We start from the raw sequence: 10,040 nt of genomic DNA, 5'->3' as shown, positions 1-10,040 counted from the left end.
TTCCGGTCACTTGTCACCGTGATTACTTCGGAGCTTGAGCCACCAAGGAAAGGGTCTTCGCGCCCCCTTACACGTGTTTTGCGGCCGCTTCACACCAAGTTGGAGAGTCAACAAGCTTAAGCCACCAAGACCCAAGATATCGATGACTTACCAAGACTATAAGGTACCGACGTACCACTCGGTACAAGTTAGGATCACTCATTGATCTCTTTTTCAAGCTGCAGCACCTATCTACAACTCACTCTATGCCTATAAGCACTAAACACTCTCTAATCTTGTGCTTAATCGTCTTAGATGATCACTTTAAGCACTTTGGTGACTTAGATGTCTTCTCAAGTGTGTATGAGTTTTCTCTAGACTATAGCAGCATGCCACCCTTTCAAATAATTGAGTGGAGGGGTATTTATAGTCTCAAATCTGCCAACTAGCTATTTTCACAAAGGCTCAGAAAAGTTGTTAACACTAGATGATCCGATGAGAATAGTAGTACTAACACCGGATCATTCGGTGAATACAAACTCAGAAACTAGTCGTTGGAACTCTACTCACAGCCTCTGTGAACACCGGACACTCCGGTGTGCCTACAAATCCATCATCGGACCTTCCGGTGAGTTATCTTGAACTATCCGAACCTTTACAGTCTATCTGTGTAAAATACTATGGTGCATTCATCTGGTGTTCCTTCTATTCACAACGGATCATCCGGTGAGTTGAATCTTCTCTTCTTTTCCCTAAAAATGCTCCAGTATAACTATCTCTGTGATCACCGGACTATCCGGTGAGTTGATCTTTATTCTTCAGCACTTGCAGTCGCCACTGCAAGAAATACTCCGGTGTGCACAAACCAAGCATCAGACCTTCCGGTGGGTTAATCTGCAGTCTTCTGCACTCGCATTCTTCTCTGCAAGAAATGCTCCGGTGTTACCCTGTACAGATCACCAGACTATCCAATGAGGTACTCAGCCTTCTTCCGCTTTGTCAGAAATACTCCGGTGAGTTCAATACATAGAGCATTGGACTATCCGGTGAGACTATCAGACTATGTGCATAATGCTCCGATGAGTACAAACTCCTCTGCACCGGACCTTTTGGTGAGGTCAATTCTTCTAGGACTTCTCCAATTCAAACAAACTTTGTTGCGACTTTTTGATGTATTGCATCCATGAGACCTACTAACATATATTTTTGACAAACATGTTAGTCCTAATAACTATGTTATCATTAATCACCAAAATTATAATTATGGTCTAATAGCGCTATTTTCACTACAATCTTCCCCTTTTTGGTGATTGAGGATAACACAACTAAAGCAAGTGACAAATAATAAATGATATCAATCATGAAAAGTACAAAGCCTTATCATTTTGCTTGGATACATGTTCTTACCATTTAGTCCTCCTATGTTGTGACTCCCCCTTTCTCCATTATCACTGTCTCCCTTGACCGACCCATGCAAGAGTTTCTCTCTCTTTGTCAACCTAGGTATCTCATATTGCTTCTTGTATCTTCTTCTTCTCCCCCTTTATCAACTTCGGCATTCATAAATATCTTGTATCTTGATTCTTGCTTTGGTCATCAAACGTCTCTCCTTTTGTCAACAATCTCAAAAAGAGCTATAAATATATGTTGAACTCGAGGAAAATCGTTAGAGCATATGTGAGAGAGCTTCATAAATCATAATCCAATGAAATGATACCAATTAAAAAGATATACCAATTATAAGGATATGAGGCATTGACATCAATTGAAAAAGACAAACCAAGATCATAATTTATGAAAGTCACATGATATATTCTAAACTCCTTATTTATGTGTGCATACATATAATGAGATCCACTTGTGAATACCACTTGTAAGAATATAGCAATATTTGCACATCTAGACAGTAAGTAGAGGTATGAAGTTTATGTCATATCATGCATGGAGGTAGCTTAAATATATAAATGAATTGACAATAATATCAATTAAAGCATTTAAGCATTGCATACATCCGGGGACATGTTGATTTTCATGAGACTACAAAAGATAAATCTAGCAACACATGTTAGTCTCAAAATCACAATCCATAGGATATACTTCTCCTAAATATGAGTATACAAATTTTGAATACTTGCGAGATATATACACTTATTATTAATAACAATAGGGAAGGGTACCCTATAGATTAGTTCATGGCACATAAAAGATACCAATTGTAAAACTAATGCCATAAAAAAACCTACAACTAATAAACCATATAGGTTGCTCATAGGTTAGAGATAAGCACAAGCAACCTACCATATGAAAACTAGGCATTGCAATAAATTAAAATATACACATGCAAACCTAGACTAGTCAATGGTTCAAAAAATATGAACAAAAGTCTAGCTACCATCACCTCATTACTTTTGGATGGGGATTTGGGTATATGACGATCATAATCTTCATCAAAACGCCCAATCTTATACACTCTTCTTTACTTAAACCTTTCACTTTATTTTATGAGTCAAGTCTCCAAATCCTTATAGCCGTCTTGGACTTTTAAGTCTTCTTTAGAACCCAAACCGATTAGGACCCCTTCATATTGATGATGACTTCTTTGGACACCCAAATGGGTTGGTTCCACCCTTAATTCTTTCTCCCAACCATATATGCAACCACCTTGCTATTTTCCCTTTTCTTGAGCTTGTAATGGTTGCTCTTAATTTTATTCTTGTAGTTAGGCTTAGTGTAGAAGTTGGAGGTCTTGTTGGAGAGGTTCATTCTTCTTCTCTCCTTGATTTTCTTCTTAACTTGCTTGCATTGGAAGGACTTATGGTCTTTTTGATGACATTTGAAGCATGTCATGGTGGACTCCTCTGTAAGCTTCTTCACCATTGTTGCACAATTATCTTGAGGAGGTTAGACATGGTTCTTACCCTTTAATCTTGCAAAGTCCTTTTTAAGTTTTTCCACTTTTTGCTTGAGCTCATCATTTTCTTGTGCAATGAGTTTATTAAATAGTTCTACAAGAATATTCCCAAAACATATCTCACTACAAAGGGGTGAGCATAATATATCAATTAAATCATCACAAGAAGTACAAACATCTATCTTAGGATTAAAATTAAATAGAGAGGTAGATTGCTCCAAATAGGCCTTAGATTGAGAGTCAATGCACTCAAATTTTGCCTTAAACTCATCATGCTGCTTGTTTAGCAAATTAAATTTGCTCGATAATTGTTCATAATTTGAAACAAAGGTACCATGAATTTAATTGAGGGCATTAAATTTCTTAAGTTCCTTATATTATTTCTTATGGGTCCTTTTTGCTCATTGATCAAATTAAGAAGTTTATCATAGGAGGAAGAATACTCATCGGATTCATCATCACTTACATCGTTTTTCACACCTTTGGCCGTATGACACTTATGTGATGATGGCTTGCGTGATGATGACCTTGAGGAAGAGCTTCTCTTGGAGGAGTGGGTGATGAAGCTCTCATCACTTGAGCTTGAATCTTTATCTTCACTCACTCATCTTCCCATGCTTGCAAAAGCTTTAGCTCTCCCCCTTGTCTCTCTCTTGCTCTTGGTCTTCTTCTCCTCTTGATGCGATCAATAGTTTTGATCAAGTCTTTTATGAAGATTCAATGATCAATCTTGGTATTAATCTTCTTGATGTTCTTCTCCACCTGAGAGATGAGCTTGGCGACTTCGAGATCCATTTCTTCATCACTTGATGTGTTTTGCTCAATATCTTCATTGTTCTCTTCATCTTCATCTTCATCTTCATCTCTATCATCTCCGCTTGAGCTTGACTCTTGCTCTTACCTTCTCATCTTCATTTTCATGTGCGGGCATGGTGCTTGCTTGCTTGTGAGAGCAAGCTTCTTAACATCAGATGAGTAAGAGACTTTCACCCTCATGTTCATGGTCATCTCATGAGTGGTGATCTTACCCTCATGTTGCTTGAAGTATTCTTCTCATCACTTGATCATCGTCAATTAGCGTCAAACCTAGCCCATTGATCTCATTGGCAATAATATTCAAACGTGCGTACATATTATTAGCACTTTCATGGGCAAATTATTTGATGCTATTGAGCTTAGTAATAAGCACATGATATTTCTCATTGCGCACATTCTTTGTGCCTTCATGTATTTCAATGAGACTAGTCAAAATATCATGTGCATTGGTGAGAGAATAAATACAATTAAATGCATCAACATTTAAAGATGATAAAATGATACTCTTCACCAAAGCATCTAATTGTCTCTCCTTATTGGTGATGTGAGGTCTCATCCCTTCCCTGGTGACTCTCCAAATATCTAGACCTTTGGCTTACAAAAAAGAAGACATTAAAATTTTTCAACGAGGAAAATTTGTGTTATCAAAAATAGAGCACTATGGGTATCCATCCCAACCCCGGATGTTACAACTCTAGGATGTTAAGCCTATCAAGAGCACGAGGCTTTGATACCAATTGTGAGGAATTCTGACGTCCTAAGAGAATGGTGAATTAGGACATTTAGAAACTTAAAACAAAATATCTCAAAAAACTTCACAAGATAAACATATCTTAATTTCTATCTAAATATACTCTAGGTTTATCTAGTGTGTCTACTCTACCGCTTAAGAGAATTACAACCTGTTCTAGCCAAGTAAATTGCAAGTATGTAAATACAAAAACGTAAATAAGGTAGAAAGGCAAACTCAACATAAGAAATTTATATCTTATGGTATCGATGACATGAATACCACCCCTAGTCCACGTTGGAGCTCCACAAAGGATATGCTCCCGGACACCAAGTCTCTTCCGATCACAGCTCTTGAGCTACCAAGTCACCAAGACAAGGTCTCAAGCATGATGAGCCACCAAACCACTAAGATAAGGTCTCACCACTAGCCTCTCTTCTGTTCACTTGCCGTCATGATCACTTCGAAGCTTGAGCCACCAAGGCAAGGGTCTCCGCGTCCCCGTACACGTGTCTTGCCGTTGCTCCACACCAAGTCGAAGGGTCAACAAACTTGAGCCACCAAGATCCAAGATGTCGACGAGTCACCAAGATTCCAAGATGCCGATGTACCACTTGTTACAAGCAAGGATCACTCTTTGATCCCTTCTTCAAGCTGCATCACTTAGCTACAACTCACTCTATGTCTATAAGCACTAAACACTCTCTAATCTTGTGCTTAATCACCTTGAATGATCACTATAATCACTTTGGTGGTTTGGATATGTTCTCAAGTGTGTATGAGCTTCCTCTAGACTCCAGCAGCATACCACCCCTTCCAATGACTGAGTAGAGGGGTATTTATAGCCTCAAACTCGCCAACTAGCCATTTTCCTAACGGTTCAGGAAAGTTGTTAACACTGGATGATCCAGTGAGAATAGTAGTACTAACACCAGATAATTCGGTGAGTACAAACTCAGAAACTAGCAGTTTAAACTCCACTCATAGCCTCTGTGAACACCGGACACTTCGGTGTGCCTTCAAATCCATCATTGGACCTTCCGGTGAGTTATCTTGAGTCATCCGAGCCTTTGCAGCCTTTCTGTGTAAAATGCACTGGTACATTCGTCTTGCGTTCATTCCATTCATATCAGACCATCATGTGAGTTGAACTTCTCTTATTTTCCCTAGAAATGCTCCAATGCAACTATCTCTGTGATCACCGGACTATCTGGTGAGTTGATCTTCATTCTTCAGCACTTGCAGTCGCCTCTACAAGAAATGCTCTGGTGCTGTACTCTAGTGTGCATAAACCATGCACCGGACCTTCTGATGGGTTAATCTTCAGTCTTCTACACTCGTATTCTTCTCTACAAGAAATGCTCCGACATTATTCTGTGCAGATCACCAGACTATCCGATGAGGTCCTCTGCCTTCTCCTCTTTTGTCATAAATACTCCAATGAGTTCAATACACAGAGCACCGGACTATCCGGTGAGACTATCAGCCTCTGTGCACAATGCTTTGATGAGTGCAAACTCCTCTGTACCGGATCTTCTGGTGATGTTAATTCTCCTAGAACTTCTCCAATTTAATCAAACTTTATTCCAACTACGGTGACTTTTTGATGTATTGTATCCATAAAACCTACTAATATATATTTTTGACAAATATATTAGTACCAATGACTATATTGTCATTAATCACTAAAATCGTAATCATAGTCTAATAAGGCTATTTTCGCTACAGCATGCCATATATTTTTAGTAAAAATATCCGAATATGAACAATTTATTCTATTTTGGATTTTTTTTTTATATTTGGACTTGCAACACTTATTTGTGACTTACTTCAATGTATGAAAAAAAAAAGAGAAATAAAAAATCTATCTACTCGTCTGCTTTTAAATGCAGTTATGTAAGTAACTTTGTGAAAAATCATGAGCAAATTTGAATGAATTTGTGAGCAATTTAAGAAACATGTTAAGTCAATTCAAATTGGATGTTCAACAATTTTTTGAACAAATTAGAACATTTTAAAGATAATATCAGATCTAACTGCGACATATTTTCAATAAAAAATGATAACAATTTATGAACAATTTTACTGCAAGCAAATTTTAAAAAAGCAAATTGGTTTAAACTCACATGTAATTTTGTATACTTTCATAAGTAAAATAAGTGTACATATCATAAAACTAAAACATGCGGTGCAATTTTTAGATTTTACCAATGTAATTTCTACCATTAGAATATCAAGACAAAAGAGCTATTATCATAGTATACCAAATATCCGAGCAGGCTATGATACGCGTACAACTTCAGGGCCGTCTACAAACCAATCAACTAGTACATTTTTAGAAAAAGAAAATCAATCAAAGTCACGATCATTGGATCAACACCTAATATATCTCCTTCCCTCCTCCCCTTCGTATCCCTTTACGCAAACCCACAACACACTATGTCACACCACAAGCCACCATCTTACTCCAAGGATCCAACCCCATTTCTGTGCTTGCTCTGTGAACCTCGAAACTAATCACAATCCCAAGCGAATATCGCCCTAGATGAGGAGGATGCCACCGCCAGAGCACAACTCTCGATGCACGTGAACTGCTAGATATTTGCCCTTTTTTCCACAAATTTATTATGTTAGTATTTTTAAGCTGCACGATTCTGATCTTGGCAAAAAAAAAAAACAATTCTACAAAACTGTACATTTATGTATGGACAGTGGAATCAATCAAAGACAAAAAGGTCCAACAGAGAGAGCTTGGGAACTAATTAAAGGCGAGCTTTGGTCTAACCTAGATTCCACCTGATCCAGGTGACCCCACGCCGGCCTCCAACGGATGGACGCCTGGGAGGGCAGTAGCATTTCCGACGCACTTCACCGAGCCATTGGCGATTAGGCCCTAATAAACCAGGCTTCTTTAGGCGTAGATCTCAAGCGGTCAAGGCGGCCATGATTAAGTGGCGCGCTGATTATTTTGCTAGAACGGCAGAAGCTCTACCAGAATCAATTAAGAGATGAAACAGAGAGTATTTACATGAGTTTCAATCATAGAGCGGCGTGCTGATTTAAAGACCGGATTTGTTTAGAAGGGAGGCTGACAGGTGGGGCCTGGTTGTCATGAGAGGACGCTGTGTGAAGTTGTCGTTCACACGGCGGCGTCGTTTCCGTTGGAGAAGTCGGGCTTCGCGGCGGCGGCGGCGAGGAGGCACCGGCAGAGCGGGCAACTGGGCTGGGACCGGAGCCACGCGTCGACGCAGTCCGGGTGGAAGCAGTGGCCGCACGGCGGGAGCGTCTTCACCTTCTCGCCGGCCACCAGCGCGCTGATGCATATCGAGCACAGCGCCGCCTGGTCGTCGACCTCGCCGCCGCACTTCCCGGCGCGGTGCGGCAGCGACGCGGGCGATCTGTACAGTGTCACGGGCAGCCCGCGGATCGCGTCGGCGTCGAGGCCGGGCAACGACGCCGTGACCGCGGCCGCGGACGAGGAGGACTCCACCTCCTGGTCGGGTGTGTAGCGGTGGCATCTCCAGCGGAGGTAGAGGCAGAGAGCGACGAAGACGACGACGGCGAATAGCAGCCCGACGAGCAGAGGCACGCCGCGGCCGTGCACCGCGAAGTTGCTGTCGCTCACGTCCCCGTATCGCCACCGCATCACCTGGTTCCCCGCGGCGCTCTCCTGCGCTGCCATTTCTCACCGGCGCCGACACACGCACGCTCACGCTCACGCTCACGCTCACGCTCACTGTATGTGGATGTGGTGGAGGCGCATGGGAGACCAGCCGGCGTGTGGTCAAGCTAGGCGCGCTGGCGGCGGCGGTGCCGATCGAACGAGCGACGAAGACTCGGCACGTTTCCGATTAGGTGGCGTGTGGTTCGGCTTGGCCGAGGAGGCGAGCTTGGCGACGAACGCAGCGAGAGCGATCGGGAGTGTGAAATGCGATGGCTGTGGTTACAAAATTTGAAAGTGGCAGGCCGTCCCTTTTAAGGTTGGCAAAAGGCTTCCGCGCCAGTAGTGGGCGTCAGCCGTCAGCCAGGTGGGTCAACAAACAAGTCCCAAACTGACGACCAAATTGCGCGGTGGCAACGGCAAATGAGTACAAGGGGCCAAGGGGTTGCGTGCGTGATAGGAATTGCTTCAGGAATCTTTGAAATTTGATTTAAATTCGAACGAAGTCACCAAGACTTGGATCAAGATCGGAATCCGGCCCCTGTGTTGAAACAAGCTCTAACGTTGTGATGATGATAGAGATCAATCTGCTGGGGATAATCCGGTCGTTTTCGGGCTCGTCTGACTAGCCGGCACGATTCGTTTCTGCGTGTAGTTTCAAAGATTCGTTCTCCTACACTAGTCTGAACATGTAACATTCGTGGTAGACTTGTAGGTGCACTCTGTAGTCTGCACTGATGGTCATAGGCCAGGGTTAATGGCGCCTTGCAACGTGGGGCATGCATTCGGACCAACAATTTTGGCTTGCATTTCCAATGACTCAGCTATGGATCGGCACAGATGTCATGTATGTAGGAGTATATATATGTGGACGGCCGTTTGATCGAGGTCGATGTCCATTCTGTTGCCTACAAAACGGGAGCTAAGGTGACGGGTTAATTAAACACAGTCTAATACGACACGCAATACGCCGGATCGATCGATGTGCAGATGTGCTGTAATGCATGCTGGTTCCGTCTTCCGTGGCGCGCACACACTAACACACTTCACAAAACTGATCCGCAAGAACCGTGCTGATGCAAGCTGTGTACGAGTTGACGCACACGCATTTCCGGCAAGCTTTCCGCGGCAGAATCGACATGGACTGTTCATACCAAAGCTAGCTGGACACCTCTCTGCCTGTACGGCTACCAATCATGCATCGATCGATCTTACTGGACTAAGCAAATAATGTTACCTGATCGATCACCAGCTAGCTGTCCAGGTTGGCCTTTGGCAACGCCTCTGCTGATCATGATCAGCACTATGCATGGCCGCTCAAACACGGAAACACTTACACACTGACACTCGTGGTGCGACGTTACGTGCAATCCACCGTCTCGTGCGCGAGCCAGGTGATGAGCCAACGCTAGCTCACTGCTCCCTTTGAGCTCGAGATAAGGCCGAGGGCAAAAAAGGGTACCCGCGCATGGACCCCGGCCGAGGACCTGAGTGCTCGATCACCCATATCTCACCAACTTGCTTCCCTACACAAATCACCATCCTTTCCCGACCCTATCTGGTCGATTGTTTATTGACAATAGCAACTACGGGGGCACGCAGCAAGCGGCTGAAAAGGGCAGGATTAAATGTACTAATGAGATTGACAACTAAAGGAGTGAATACACGTTTCAACAAATTTCTTACGAAATCGATATCTTTCTCCTATTTATAATCACCTAATGTATCTTAAAACTTAAGTAGAAGCAAAAATAGAGAGAAATTTTAATATGAGAAAATCGAGTCAACAGGACTCTACGGATGATATATGAACCATATATTCCATTTAAGATCAATCTATATGCCTTATCACTCGAAAGATCACAGCTTGCAAAGAAGCAAGAAAAGATGAACACCGAGCAACGAAACTCTCTAAGTTAATTATCTAGAGGTAAGAGAGTTCA

General features: G+C 42.4%; 1 protein-coding gene across 1 annotated transcript; it reads right to left on the bottom strand.

The window, feature by feature from the left end:
* Positions 1-444: 444 nt before the first annotated feature.
* LOC133929058 (RING-H2 finger protein ATL66-like) lies at positions 445-8,429 on the bottom strand. The gene is made up of 2 exons (XM_062375649.1): positions 1,387-8,429; positions 445-1,169 (listed from the first exon to the last, which is right to left on the bottom strand). The coding sequence occupies exon 1, from the start codon at positions 8,116-8,118 to the stop codon at positions 7,576-7,578; it is 543 nt and encodes a 180-aa protein (XP_062231633.1). The 5' UTR covers positions 8,119-8,429; the 3' UTR covers positions 445-1,169; positions 1,387-7,575.
* Positions 8,430-10,040: the final 1,611 nt, after the last annotated feature.

Source organism: Phragmites australis, chromosome 9 (genome assembly GCF_958298935.1).
Source record: "Phragmites australis chromosome 9, lpPhrAust1.1, whole genome shotgun sequence".
NCBI lineage: Eukaryota > Viridiplantae > Streptophyta > Magnoliopsida > Poales > Poaceae > Phragmites > Phragmites australis.
The sequence above is the reverse complement of the archived record's forward strand: the minus strand, read 5'-3'. Positions and strand labels throughout refer to the sequence as shown.